The following is a 14,340-nucleotide window of genomic DNA, read 5'->3' on the forward strand; positions in this document are numbered from 1 at the left end:
GCGGTGAGCGCCGGGCCCCGGAGTCTGGCCGCTCCCGGCACGGGTTCTCCTCCTCAGCCACGGGTTGCCTGGCTAACAGCAAAAATAGCAACGATTCTGTCAGGGAAACGTTCGGCATGTCGCTCAGTTACGGATCTTGCCCAAAGCTTTTGTTCGCAAAGCGGCTAGTCCTGAGCAGGTTGTAGACAGCCGGGCCGAGGCCAGCAGGTGAGCGGGGCACGGCCGCCTTTGCCGGCCTGGCCCTTCCTCCTCTTCCCTCCCCCCACCCCAGCAGCACTCGCCGTATTCACTGAGGGTGCAAAAGTAAACATTTAAACCTCTATCGAGGTGACGTTTCTTATGCTAATCCTTTTAAATAGAATTGTTCTACAGTATCTTAGTTTGGGGTCTGGTTTGTTTGCTGTTGCTGTTGTTTCCCTTCCCCCCCCCCCCCCCGCGCCTTTTCTTGGATAAAGAAATGGCACCATTTCTTCCATTCATGGAGTTCAGACAGGAGAGTCACAATTCCTGTCCTTCCAGGTCTGGGTTCATTGTCACCATATACCTCCGTCAGTGTGGATCTGCACAGAATTTAAAGTGCACAGCAGTTACCCTCTGCAGGTCCTTGAAGATCTACGAAGATTAAAGACCCAAATCTTGCTAACCAAGTGGATATTCATATGGATTTTTTTGTATATGTATTGATAAGGAAGGGGACCTTCTTACATAATTTGGATATGGCATTATGGTGTTTTCTCATTTTTTTTTAAATACAAATGATGTATTTTGTATAAAATGTATTTTGTATACAATGAATGGGCTAGGTTCACCCATTCCAGGCTTGTTGGAGATGGATAAAACATTTTGGTTTGCTGGTGTAACCCACCCCACCCCCCACCTCCCCTGCATTATATATGATCTACAGACAGTGTAGCCCTAACTTGCCTTCCTCTCTCAGTAGAATTGCTGTCTCTTGCCAAGCCATTTTTGGACACATGACTTCAGAATAACATGGCTGCTGTCATGATGTGGGATGTGTTCTAAGCATTTCATGCGAGTAGGCTATTAGGAAGATTCATAGATTTCTAGGTTGGAAAAGACCTTAGAGATCATCCAGTCCAACCGTCCCTAATCCCCATTAAACCATATCCCTAAGTAGTTCATCCACCCTATTCTTAAACACATCCAGGGATGGGGACTCAACCACCTCCCTGGGCAGCCTATTCCAGTGGCTGACAACCCTTTCAGAGAAGAAATACTTTCTAACATCCAACCTGAATCTCCCCTGACTAAGCTTATACCCATTTCCTCTTGTTCTATCACCCATCACTAATGTAAAGAGCCCTTCCCCTACCTCCCCACCATCCCTTCTCAAGTATTTGTAGGCTGTAATCAGGTCTCCCCTCAGCCTCCTCTTCTCCAGGCTAAACAGCCATAACTCCCTCAGCCTCTCCTCATAAGTTTTATTTTCCAGCCCCTTGACCAGTTTAGTCGCCCTTCTTTGGACTCGCTCCAGGAGCTCAATATCTCTCTTAAAGCGAGGGGCCCAAAACTGGACACAATATTCCAGGTGCGGCCTCACCAGTGCCGAGTACAGGGGCAGGATCACTTCTCTATTCCTGCTGGTTACACTATTCTTGATACATGCCAGTATCCCATTGGCCTTTTTGGCCACCTGGGCACACTGCTGGCTCATATCCAAGCCGGTAGTCAACCAACACCCCCAGGTCCTTCTCCGCCAGGCAGCTCTCCAGCCACTCTTCCCCGAGCCTATAGCGATGCTTGGGGTTTTTATACCCCAAGTGAAGGACTCTGCACTTGGCCTTATTAAAGCTCATGCCATTGGCCTCAGCCCAACGATCCAGTCTGTTCAAATCCCTCTGAAGGGCCTCCCTACCCTCGAGCAGGGAGGCCCTTCAGAGGAATTTGAACAGACTGGATCATTGGGTCATTTCATTTGTGAGCTAGCTTGTAGTATATTAGAGCTGAGCACTATGCAGACTGTTGGAATCCTGATCATATTTCATACTGGGCAGTAGACAGCTCTTTCCAGTTTCTGGATTATAGTCTGGTGGAAAATGCAGTGAATGGTAACCCTGCTTCTCAGACATATTTGATGTGTTGAGAACAGCACTGATAAATCTAAGTTTCACTGCAACAGTGGCACAGCAGCAATTCAGAGCAATTTCTAGGGCTGCAGGCATAGTTCAGACTTCTTGGATGTTTTTCTAAACACATAGAACTGAGTCCATTGAAATTTCTGGGAAACTTGGATTTCTATGCAATGCAAAAATCCACAATCTTTGAAGCTCTCTAATTTGCATATATTGATATGCTGCTGTTCTGAGTTAATTAAAAGATATCCTGAATGATCAGATGTACTGATTTACATGAACGTGACCCAGTTTTCAAGACTAGTTAGTAGTATAAGGACAGCTTTTATCCAAGATAAGAAGTAACAAGTGCCCCCTCCTCCAAGCAATCATGTGTACCATTTGCCCTGGAGGTCACGCCCCCTCTTCTAGTCATGTGGTCTGTTGCGATTGGGTGGCAGGACCAGTTGCCCCTTCCAGTTTACCCATAAGTATGTCAGACCAGGAAGTCCCTTCTCCCTACATACACAGGGGATCGCAATTTTTTTTTTTTCAGATGCCATTTTATGGCAGGGAGCTGCCATTTTGTTAAACATCAAAACCCATGTCTTTTCATACTGCTCTGTGATTGACTGACAGCCATTTCTTGAGATCGTCATACCCACGTGTTCTCAGGCAGCCCTGTGATTGGCTGTCAGGACCTGCCACCCCTTTCTGTTTACAGAAGCAAGTCAGAAAAGGAAGCCCCCTCTCATTACAGGCAGGGAGGATGTCGCTTTTGACAGCGTCATTCCCCGTGTGTTTTCGTAGTGGTTTGTGATTGGCTGAGGGCTGTTTTTGACACTGTCATACCTACGTGTTCTCAGTTCTCCCTCTGATTGGTCACCTCCTTCCTTTGGATCAGGAAACGATCAGATATAAAAATATATACTTTTATGTACAATGTTTATGATATATACATATATAAAAATATATATAAAGGAGTGTACGAATATCTATAAATATGTATTTTATTTATGTATACATAGTTACATTATTTTTTACATATCCTTATATATGTACATATGTATCTATAGATAGATATATATGTTTATAAGGATATAGCGCGATTGGCTGTTGCTGTCAGATGACCCGGACATCAAGTGTCCCTGATAGTCCACCAGAGCCATGGCATCACTTACGATCCTGTGTTTGCCATCAGTGATCGGGTGAGTCACCGCGTGGGTGCATTGATGCTCATCTTTCTTACTGCCTCAATAAAGTTTGGGTTATAATGTGTTGTCAGACTCCATTACTGTTTGGACCACGCTAATTAGCATAGTTGCCAGGATGGAGTCTTTCCAATACCTGCTGGAGACTTTAGGAAAGGAACAAGGTTGGAGCTCTCCCCGATGGGTAGAGGATTGGATCTGAGATAATTGGACGAACCACCAGGCTATCAGGGATGAATTTGAACAGTGGCACGAGGCCAGCCATTGCAAACAGGGTAAGGGCAAAGGTGCCTTGATTGACCTCCTGAGCTGTGCCCTAGATGCTGCCCGGGCTTAAATTACCGGGCTGTGTAGCACCCTTGAACGGGAGGAAGAAGCTAAGCAAGAGGACGAGAGGGATGCAGCAGAACGGCGATCCAACTGCCTGGCCTCTCAAACACACATATCAACATAGGAGCGTAAGTAAGCCTCCTTGGCCCAGTGGGGACCAGTTCCCTCAAAGCCTGGCGCGATCGTCCTGTTACAACAGCCCAAGTTAGGGTCGCCATCTACCAAGACAATGATAATGATGATAACTGGGATGGGGACGTTTTTGCCCTCCATATTCATAGAATCATAGAATCGTAGAACGGTTTGGGTTGGAAGGGACCTCAAAGATCATCTAGTTCCAACCCCCCTGCCGTGGGCAGGGACACCCTCCACTACACCAGGTCGCTCAAAGCCTCATCCAACCTGGCCTTGAACACTTCCAGGGACGTGGCAGCCAAAACTTCTCTGGGAAACCTGGTCCAGTGCCTCACCACCCTCAGAGTAAAAAACTTCTTGCTTATATCCAATGTAAATCTCCCCTCTTTCAGTTTAAAGCCATTGCCCCTTGTCCTATCACTACATGCCCTTGTAAAAAGGCCCTCTCCAGCTTTCCTGTAGGCCCCCTTTAGGTACTGGAAGGCTGCAATAAGAGCACCCCGGAGCCTTCTCTTCTCCAGGCTGAACAGCCCCAACTCTCTCAGCCTGTCTTCATAGCAGAGGTGCTCCAGCCCTCGGATCATCTTCGTGGCCCTCCTCTGGACTCGCTCCAGCAGCTCCATGTCCTTCTCGTGTTGGGGACTCTAGAGCTGAACGCAGTATTCCAGGTGGGGTCTCGCGAGAGCAGAGTAGAGGGGCAGAATCACCTCCCTCGACCTGCTGGCCACACTTCTTTTGATGCAGCCCAGGATATGGTTGTCTTTCTGGGCTGCCAGCGCACATTGCCGGCTCACGTTGAGCTTCTCATCCACCAGCACTCCCAAGTCCTTTTCCTCAGGGCTGCTCTCAATCCATTCTCCGCCCAGCCTGTACTTGGGATTGGGATTGCCCCAACCCATGTGCAGGACCGTGCACTTGGCCTTGTTGAACTTCATGAGGTTCTCACAGGCCCACCTCTCCAGCCTGTCAAGGTCCCTCTGGATGGCATCCCTTCCCTCCAGCGTGTCCACAACACCACACAGCTTGGTGTCGTCAGCAAACTTGCCGAGGGTGCACTCGATCCCACTATCCATGTCTCCAACAAAGATGTTAAGTAGCATGGGCCCCAGTACTGACCCCTGAGGAACACCACTCGTCACTGGCCTCCACTGGGACATTGAACTGTTGACTGCAACTCTTTGAGTGTGACCATCCAGTCAGTTCCTTATTGACTGAGTGGTCCATCCGTCAAATCCATGTCAGTCCAATTTAGAGACAAGGATGTCGTGCGGGACAGTGTCAAATGCTTTGTACAAGTCCAGGTAGATGATGTCAGTTGCTCTTCCCTTATCCATCAAAGCTGTAACCTCATCGTAGAAGGTCACCAAATTAGTCAGGCAGGATTTGCCCTTAGTGAAGCCATGTTGGCTGTCACCAATCACCTCCTTATTTTCCATGTGCCTTAGCATAGTTGCCAGGAGGATCTGCTCCATGATCTTGCCGGGCACAGAGGTGAGACTGACTGGCCTGTAGTTCCCTGGGTCTTCTTTTTTCCCCTTTTTAAAGATGGGGGCTATGTTTCCCCTTTTCCAGTCAGTGGGAACTTCACCAGACTGCCATAACTTCTCAAATATGATGGATAGCAGCTTAGCAACTTCATCTGCCAGTTCCCTCAGGACCCGCAGATGCACCTCATCAGGTCCCATGGACTTGTGCACCTTCAGGTTCTTTAGATGGTCTCGGACCTGATCTTCTCCTACACTGGGCAGTTCTTCATTCTCCCAGTCCTTGCCTTTGCCTTCTGTGACTTGGGCTGTGCAGCTGGAGCTCTTGCCAGTGAAGACTGAGGCAAAGAAGTCATTGAGTACCTCAGCCTTCACCATATCCCAGGTAGCCAGGTCCGCCGTTTCCTTCCGGAGAGGGCCCACATTTTCCCTAGTCCTCCTTTTATCACTGACATATCTATAGAAGTTTTTCTTGTTGCCCTTGATGTCCCTGGCCAGATTTAACTCTATCAGGGCTTTGGCTTTCCTAACCTGATCTCTGGTTGCTCGGACAATTGCTCTGTATTCTTCCCAGGCTTCCTGTCCTTGCTTCCACCCTTTGTAGACTTCCTTTTTGTGTCCGAGTTTGTCCAGGAGCTCCTTGTTCATCCATGCAGGCCTCCTGGTGTTCCTACCTGACTTTCTCTTTGTTGGGATGCACCGCTCCTGAGCTTGGAGGAGGTGATCCTTGAATATTAGCCAGCTTTCTTGGGCCCCTCTTCCCTCCAGGGCTTCATCCCATTGTACTCTACCAAGGAGATCCCTGAAGAGGCTGAAGTCTGCTCTCCTGAAATCCAGGGTAGTGAGCTTGCTGAGCGTCCTCCTTGCTTCCCTAAGTATCTTGAATTCCACCATTTCATGATCACCGCAGCCAAGGCTGCCCTTGAGCATCACATTCCCCACCAGCCCCTCTTTGTTGGTGAGAACAAGGTCCAGCAAAGCACCTCTCCTCATTAGTTCCTCTACCGCTTGGAGAAGGAAGTTATCATCCATGCATTCCAGGAACCTCCTGGATTGCCTATGCCCTGCTGTGTTGTCCCTCCAACAGATATTGGAGTGGTTGAAGTCCCCCATGAGTACCAGGGCTCGTGAACGTGAGGCTGCTCCTATCTGTCTGTAGAGGGCCTCATCCACTCGGTCCTCCTGGTCAGGTGGTCTGTAGCAGACCTCCATTCCCCTCCACTCTCCTTATATCTTGTTGTATTTGGTTTATGTGGTAAGGTTTTGGTAGTGGGGTGGGCTGCAGGGGTGGCTTCTGTGAGAAGACACCATGTCAGACAGAGCCATTTTCAGCCGGCTCCAAGACGGACCTGCTGCTGGCCAAAGCTGAGCCAATCAGTGACATTGGTAGCGCATCTGTGATAACACAGTTAAGAAAGGGTAAAAAAAATGCTGCGCAGCAGCTGTGAGAGGAAGGAGTGAGAATATGTGAGAGAAACAGCTATGTACGTATGTCCACACCGCCACTTCTGTTAAAAGATATTTACTACGCTTCTGGGGAGGTGGGAAGCTTTGGGGGTATAAACCCCCTTTTCGAAGGTGCTAAAAGGAGAATTGCTGTTCTGACCAGATGCCAAGCGGCAACCCGGCTTGCAAGCCAAAATGCTTACAGCTTAAACCAAGTGGCAAGAAAGCACTTCAAAGGAAACTGTCCCACACGACATCCTTGTCTCTAAACAGGAGAGACATGGATTTGACGGATGGACCACTCGGTGGATAAGGAATTGGCTGGATGGTCACACTCAAAGAGTTGCGGTCAACGGTTCAATGTCCCAGTGGAGGCCAGTGACGAGTGGTGTTCCTCAGGGGTCAGTACCGGGGCCGGTGCTATTTAACATCTTTGTTGGTGACATGGACAGTGGGATCGAGTGCACCCTCAGCAAGTTTGCTGACGACACCAAGCTGTGTGGTGTTGTGGACACACTGGAGGGAAGGGATGCCATCCAGAGGGACCTTGACGGGCTGGAGAGGTGGGCCTGTGAGAACCTCACGAAGTTCAACAAGGCCAAGTGCAAGGTCCTGCACGTGAGTTGGGGCAATCCCAAGCACAAGTACAGGCTGGACAGAGAATGGATTGAGAAAGAAGGGTGGCCAGCAGGTTGAGGGAGGTGATTCTGCCCCTCTGCTCTCGTGAGACCCCACCTGGAATACTGCGTTCAGCTCTGGATTCCCCAACACAAGAAGGACATGGAGCTGCCGGAGTGAGTCCAGAGGAGGGCCACGAAGATGATCCGAGGGCTGGAGCACCTCTGCTATGAAGACAGGCTGAGAGAGTTGGGACTGTTCAGCCTGGTGACACGTGGAAACAGACTCTACAACTCCTGGAGAGTTATAAAGCAGGTATGTTTATTCCAGCGCCGGGTGCAAGGGGGATCTCTCCACCACAAGCCTGCACACTGTGCCATGAAACAGGCAATTATTTATCACGCATAATCATACATAATTGTCATGGTTTGATGTGGAGGGGGGGGTGGTTCTGGTGGCAGGAGAGGGGTTTTGCTCCCTGCGACCTCCCCGGTTTTGGAACCGGGTTAGGCTTAGTTCTGGCCACCAGATCAGACTGCCATCCCCCTCGGGGTTGAGCCAATAGGGCGCCTCTGCGAATTGCCCTATTTAAGTCAGGACAAAGGAACCGGAAAAGGTGCTTTGCCCAGGATCGAGCAGAGAAGGGAGGAGGGCACTGCCCCCGCTTCCTGGCTCCCGGCCGGGCGGCTGCCTGTGTCGGGCCGGCGCCGCCCACGGAGAATGGCGGCGGTGGAGCCAGCTGGGGAACTCGGGGCACCCCACTCCCGGGGTGCCCACTGGGCTGAGTTCACCTGGAGAGGACTGAGATCTGAGAGAAACGGCCGCATCGACAGCAGGTCAGTGAGGATGGAGCGGGAGGAGGTGTGCCGGAGCCGAGTTTCCCCTGCGGCTGGTGGTGAGATAGCAGGTGGCCCCCCTGCAACCAGGACGGCCTCGGTGGAGCAGAGACCCACTCGCAGCCCGTGGGGAGAAGATGCCTGAGCCTGAGGATGGTCGTGTTGGGATGCACGACAAGGCAGAGAGGCATCTGGAGTCTGCGTGACGACCCACGCCGGAGCGAGTGGCTACAGCTCCCTAAGTATCCGAGACTGTGGTAAAGCCCACACCGGAGCAATCTGTGGGGAAGGATTGTTTCCAGTGGGCTGGACTCACGCTGGAGAAGTTTGTGGATTTTTCCTCGTGGGTAGGGGATCCATTGGAGCAGGGGAAAAGGGTGTAAGGACTCCTCCTCCTTTAAGAAAGAAGCAGCAGTAACAGCACGGAATGAACTGACCTGCACTCCCCCAGTCCCTGCCCCCTGTGCTGCTGGGGGGAGGAGGTAGAGCTGGGAGGAAAGGAAAGGGGGGGGGAAGGTGTCGGTTTTAAGATCTGGTTTTGTTTCTTTCTGTCCTCTCGAGTAATCGGTTTTGTTTCCCTTTGTCCTTCTAAGTAATCATTAATAAACTGTTTTGCTTTGAGAAAGCCCTGTCTGTTTTGCCCAGGACCATGGTTGGTGGGTGCTCCCTCTGTTCTTGTCTCAACCCTCAGTCCCTTTGGTTTTTTTTTTCTCTCCTCTCTACTTTACCGGAGAAGGAGAGACTGTGTGAGTTTTAGTTGCTGGATCAGCCTAAAACCACGACAATAATCATTAGTATAGGCTGGATTATTACAATTAATTCTAAGAATAGGTGTTGCTTATGGAGATTCATTCCAGGAACTCATTATCATCTGATCCTCCCCTCATCGCATGCGCACTGTCATCTGGTGGTCGTCTATTGGTGTTTTTCGGAGGAAGACTCGTAGTCTTCTTCACCGTGCACTTTTCACCTTTGCTCAATTGTCCTTGTTCCTATCCACGAGACTGGCTTCAACCGTCCCAAAATTAATCAATTTCACCTCTCTTTTGTTCTGTGGTCTCACATCCAGTCACGGTCTCTGGCTGATAAGAAAGCTGGTAAGAAATCATTAAACCAAGCTATTCTCTATTCAATGTCCCAGGTCACATAAGCTTTAGGTACTTTCCGTGCTCATCATATATTACACAACATTTTGTATCAATTTGCTCCCTTTTCTATATCCTTGCAAATTCTTTTGCTATATGGCACCATTCCTTTCAAGAGTCTCCAGACTCTTGAAAGTCTCCAGAACTTTCTCCAGACTGGCAAGAGTCTCCAGACTCTTGCCAGTCTCCAGATTCTGCCTTAGCTTATGTTTTTTCCATTCCTCATACGTACCACCAGTTTGTTTACACATCCATATGATGCATTGCAACATACAGCAAACTAATAATCCTAATATGATTATCATAATGCATGCAATAAAGAGCTGCTTCAACCATGCAAAGTTTGGCAACCAAGAGGTAAGCTTTTCCCATAAATCAGAGAAACCCCATGAAGTATCATCTTGAGCTACTCGGTGTAGAATTTGATTCTTCTCCCATAATTTCTGTAAATCCATCTCAATCCGCTTTTCCTGATTAATGTAAGCACAACAGCTCTGATTAATGACCGTACATAAACCCCCTTCCTTTGCGAACAAGAGATCCAGTCCTAAACGGTTTTGTAAGACTACTTTACTAAGGGAACTTACTTCTTCCTGCAATCCCTGCAATGCATCAAGCGTAAGATTTTCCATTTGCTCTATTGTTGCCGAGATGTTAACAATTGCTTTCTCTAATTCGCTCACGCCTAGGGATGGGATTAACCACCTTACAAAACTATGAAAGCCTGTCAGCCTCTCAACCAAGGGGTTTAATCCTCTCTTACTTAGCTTTACCTATGAAAAAGCTCTGCCAAATCCCAAAGGTGGGTGAGTAGAATTAAAAATGGTACTTTCAGGCATTAAGAACCCACCCAAGCAATGACCTTTCCAATCCTGAGGTAAAACTTTTCTGGCTCTCCCATCCCCACATAGCCACCACCATCCTGATCCCAAATTGCAGGTCTAGGTTGCCCAAGTGACTCCTGTAATATTTGGATCCATACAATTAGCTAGAGTGTAGTTAAACAATAGCGATGTAAGGTTGAAGGTACTCACGAACTCTGGGGATTCACAATGTGGTTCCTTTCCATTGGCATATGCGCTAAAGACATTTGTCGTATCATTTAAGCATCTAGAGTAAATAATTATTCGCCCTGAATTATCCCAGGAAACTAAATCAAATTTGGGTCCCTTTTCTCGTGTTCCATTTCCATGTTTACAGGTTGCATATCGAACTGAGCCAGTTTTATACTCTCCCTTTGGTATTACTATATTTTTGATCCAATTACTGTTTGCTATCCCATAAAATGGAATCCCCTTCCTATTTCAAGGTAAACCAGTACAAACCCAACAATCTGACACATTAACCCAATAGGAGATATTAGTAGTCAATTGCACAAACATGTTCTGATCCCATGCCTCTCCTTGATTTAGACTGAATCCAAAAATGCTGACAGTAATTATTGTCCATCCTTTTGTTGGATCTGGAGCTTCAGTGGTCTGGTAGGTGTCGATTCCCATCGCGGTCTAGGAGCCTTCTTCACTCTGGTGTGATGTATCCACGATGCTTGCTCCTTAATTTTAACTGCTGTGTGGGTGGTTAGCAACACCTGGAACGGACCTTCCCACCCTGGTTCCAGAGGTGAACCTGAAAGAGATCTAACGTACACATAATCACCAGGTTCAATATTGTGCACAGACCCATCAAGACCTCAGGCTCTAGTTCCCAAAACCGGCTTCTCTATTTCTCGAAGCTGCTTTTGCAAACTTATTACATAGTCAGTTAGTATCTCATCCCCGACTTGAGGTGATGTTCCCACCTGTACAATGTAGGATCTCCCATACACTATTTCAAAAGAACTTAGCCCTTCCTTGGTTCTGGGCTTAGTTCTGATTCTCGGGAGTGCTAAAGGCAATGATTGGGGCCAAGATAAACCAGCTTCCTGTCCTAATTTTACAATTTGCAGCTTAATCAGGTGATTCATCTTTTCCACTTGATCACTTGATTGAGGATTATATGGGGTGTGAAGTTGCCAATCTATTCCCAAAAGCTTACTAACTTGTTGAACAACCTTTGCAATGAAGTGTGGCCCCCGATCTGATGAGATTACCTCAGGAACCCCAAATCTCGGTATGATTTCTTGCAACAATGCTTTTGTTACCTCCCTAGCTTTATTGGTTCGGCAAGGGAACGCTTCCGGCCATCCAGAAAAGGTGTCTGTTAAGACCAACCCCCCTTTTCTTGGGAGTTCTGAGAAATCAATTTGCCACTGTTGTCCTGGATAATTCCCTTTCCCTATTTGGCCGGGCCGAGCTTTAGTTCCTGTTTTAGGATTATTCTGCAAACAAACCTCGCACTGCTGTGTTACTTGTTTAATAGTGGTATTACAGGTTTCGGGCAAATATCAGCCTGCTCAGATATTTATACAGGGTCTCTGTTCCCCAATGGGATTTTCTATGCTCTGCCATAACTACGGCCTATAGCAATGCAAGGGGTATTATTATTTTACCTTGTGGAGTTTTTGCCCACTTATCCTCTCCTATCTTCCCTTCTAGGTCTTCAATTAATTTCTGATCTTCTTTAGAGTACCTGGGTTCACAATCAATTTGTATTTTGCCGTCTGGGACCAAAGATTGCACTCCTAGATCGCTTTCCTCAGCCGCCCTTTTGGCCTCTCGGTCCGCCATGGAGTTGCCCAATTCCCGAGCGGTGTTTCCTTTCTGATGAGCTTTACAATGCATAATATCCACCTTTTCGGGCAGTTGCACCCCTTCCAGGAGCTTAAGAATGTCTTCAGCATGTTTTATATGTTTCCCTTGGGTAGATAGGAGTCCTCTCTCTTTCCATACAGCTCCATGAGCATGGACTACCCCAAAGGCGTATTTGGAGTCTGTCCAGATGTTAATTTTCTTGCCTTTAGCTAATTCCAATGCTCGGGTCAAGGCTATTATTTCTGCTTTTTGTGCCGATTTATTCGGGGCAAGGGCTTTGGACTCTATTACCTGATCTGCAGTGGTTACCGCGTATCCTGCCTTGCGGACGCCTTGTCGAACAAAGCTGCTTCCGTCCGTGTACCAGGAATCTTTGTCATCTTCCAGCGGCTCCTCTTTCAGATCAGGTCGGCTGGAGTAGACTGCTTCAATCATTTCCAAGCAATCATGTGACACTGGTTCCCCCGTTGTCCTGCTGAGAAAAGATGCTGGATTGACAATGTTAGTAACCACTATTTCCACATCATCCTGTTCCACCAGGACAGCCTGATATTTGAGGAACCTTTGTGGCGAGATGTTGCTGTATGTCGCTGTTGAGACGGACACGACATACACAGGTTCAAGTAGTATTCATTTATTATATAATTAATTCCATCTAACTCTTGCAGGTTCCAGCACACTTTTATACTAATTCTAACAGTGCACGCGACATAAGCAATTAGGTGATTGGTTAACTACAGCTGTTCACGCGCCTTAGCCTAATACATGATTGGTGATCACGCGCTCTATATAATCCAAGCCAAATTCATTACATCAGACAATTAGTGCAAAAACACAGTCCAGTTTCTTATCTTACAGTTCCTCCTTATCTTACGGTTCCCTGGCTCTCCCAGCACCTGCAAGTTGTTTTCCATTTCTTCTGTTCAGGGAGTTTTCAGATCTGCAGGGGTACACAGCAATCTCTCCAAGGTCAGTTTCTTCATCTTCTGTCCTGGGATCCACAGACCAGCCGCAGTTTCCCACAGCGAGAGCCAGTGCCCTCCCTTCACCTTCAATACTGCTGATAAAGTATGAGACACCAGTACTGTAAGCTTTTGTCCCAGCGTAAACTTACGTGCTTCTTGGATGTTCAGCACCACTGCTGCTACTGCCCTCAGGCAGCTAGGCCAACCTTTACTTACTTCATCAAGTTGCTTGGAAAAGTATGCCACTGTCCTCCGATATGGTCCCAGATTTTTTTGAGCCAAGATTCCTAGGGCTATTTCCTGCTTCTCATAAGAGAACAGCCAGAAGGGCTTAGTAGTGTCCAGTAAGCCCAAAGCAGGGGCTTCCATCAGCTTTCTCTTTAGCTGATGAAACGCTTTATCTGCTTCCTCATTCCAGGTGAGGTCTTTTGAATTAGATTTTAACAGTTCATAAAGCGGTTTTACCAGGAGTCCGTAGTTGTATATCCATAGGCGACACCATCCCGTCATTCCTAGGAACGTGCGGAGTTCTTTGGCTGTCTGCGGTCGAAGGGTCTGACAGATAGCCTCCTTCCTCGCCGTCCCGAGGGTCTGTTGGCCCGCAGTTATCTTGTATCCGAGGTAAACCACTTGCTGTTGAGCTATTTGGGCTTTCTGTGGAGACACTCGATATGCATTAAATCCAAGGAAATTCAGCAAGCTAACTGTCCATACTATACACAGTTCTTTCGTGTCGGTGGCTATCAACAGATCATCTACATATTGCAATATTACCCCAGCTCCGTGTGGTCGTTCCCATTGTTCCAAGTCTTTTGCTAATTGATTTCCAAAAAGAGCGGGGCTATTCTTAAACCCCTATGGTAACACAGTCCATGTTAGTTGTGTCTTTCTCCCAGAGTCTGGGTTTTCCCATTCAAATGCAAACAGCAACCGGCTTTCTGGGCTCAAGGGTAGGCAAAAGAAGGCATCTTTCAGGTCCAATACGGTAAACCAAGCCAATTCAGGTACTAACTTAGTTAATAATGCATAGGGGATTGCTACAACAGGAGGCAGATCTTCAACAATTCTATTAATAGCTCTGAGATCCTGTACTATTCGATAACTACCATCTGACTTCTTGACTGGTAGAATGGGAGTGTTGTATTCCGATTCACACTCCATTAACAGTCCATATTTGATGAACCAGTCAATTATTGGTTGGATTCCTTCCCTATCTTTCATCCTAAGGGGATATTGCCTAATTCTTACCAGTTGTGCCCCCAGTTTGAGTCTAACTACTATCAGGGAAGCACTTTTCGCTTTTCCTGGCATTTCTGAGGCCCATACCCCTGGATACACTTGGTTCTGGATTTCCTCAGATACCCCTGAACTGACAGGAGTATCTATGAGGGCCAGACTCAAGAGTTCA

The 14,340-nt window shown here is 47.7% G+C and overlaps 2 protein-coding genes across 2 annotated transcripts in view; both read right to left on the bottom strand.

The window, feature by feature from the left end:
• Positions 1 to 14,340, bottom strand: part of LOC147526239 (arrestin domain-containing protein 3-like) — a gene marked incomplete at its 5' end in the record, with an annotated part of 635,121 nt that overhangs the window by 20,230 nt on the left and 600,551 nt on the right. The window lies entirely within an intron of this gene.
• Positions 9,370 to 13,434, bottom strand: LOC147526240 (syncytin-B-like). Its single transcript, XM_086630272.1, has 3 exons — positions 13,398 to 13,434; positions 12,259 to 12,557; positions 9,370 to 10,050 (listed from the first exon to the last, which is right to left on the bottom strand). Exons 1-3 carry the CDS (start codon positions 13,432 to 13,434, stop codon positions 9,370 to 9,372), a joined length of 1,017 nt encoding a protein of 338 aa, XP_086486398.1.

This window comes from Tauraco erythrolophus, chromosome W, assembly GCF_009769465.1.
Source record: "Tauraco erythrolophus isolate bTauEry1 chromosome W, bTauEry1.pri, whole genome shotgun sequence".
Classification (NCBI taxonomy): domain Eukaryota; kingdom Metazoa; phylum Chordata; class Aves; order Musophagiformes; family Musophagidae; genus Tauraco; species Tauraco erythrolophus.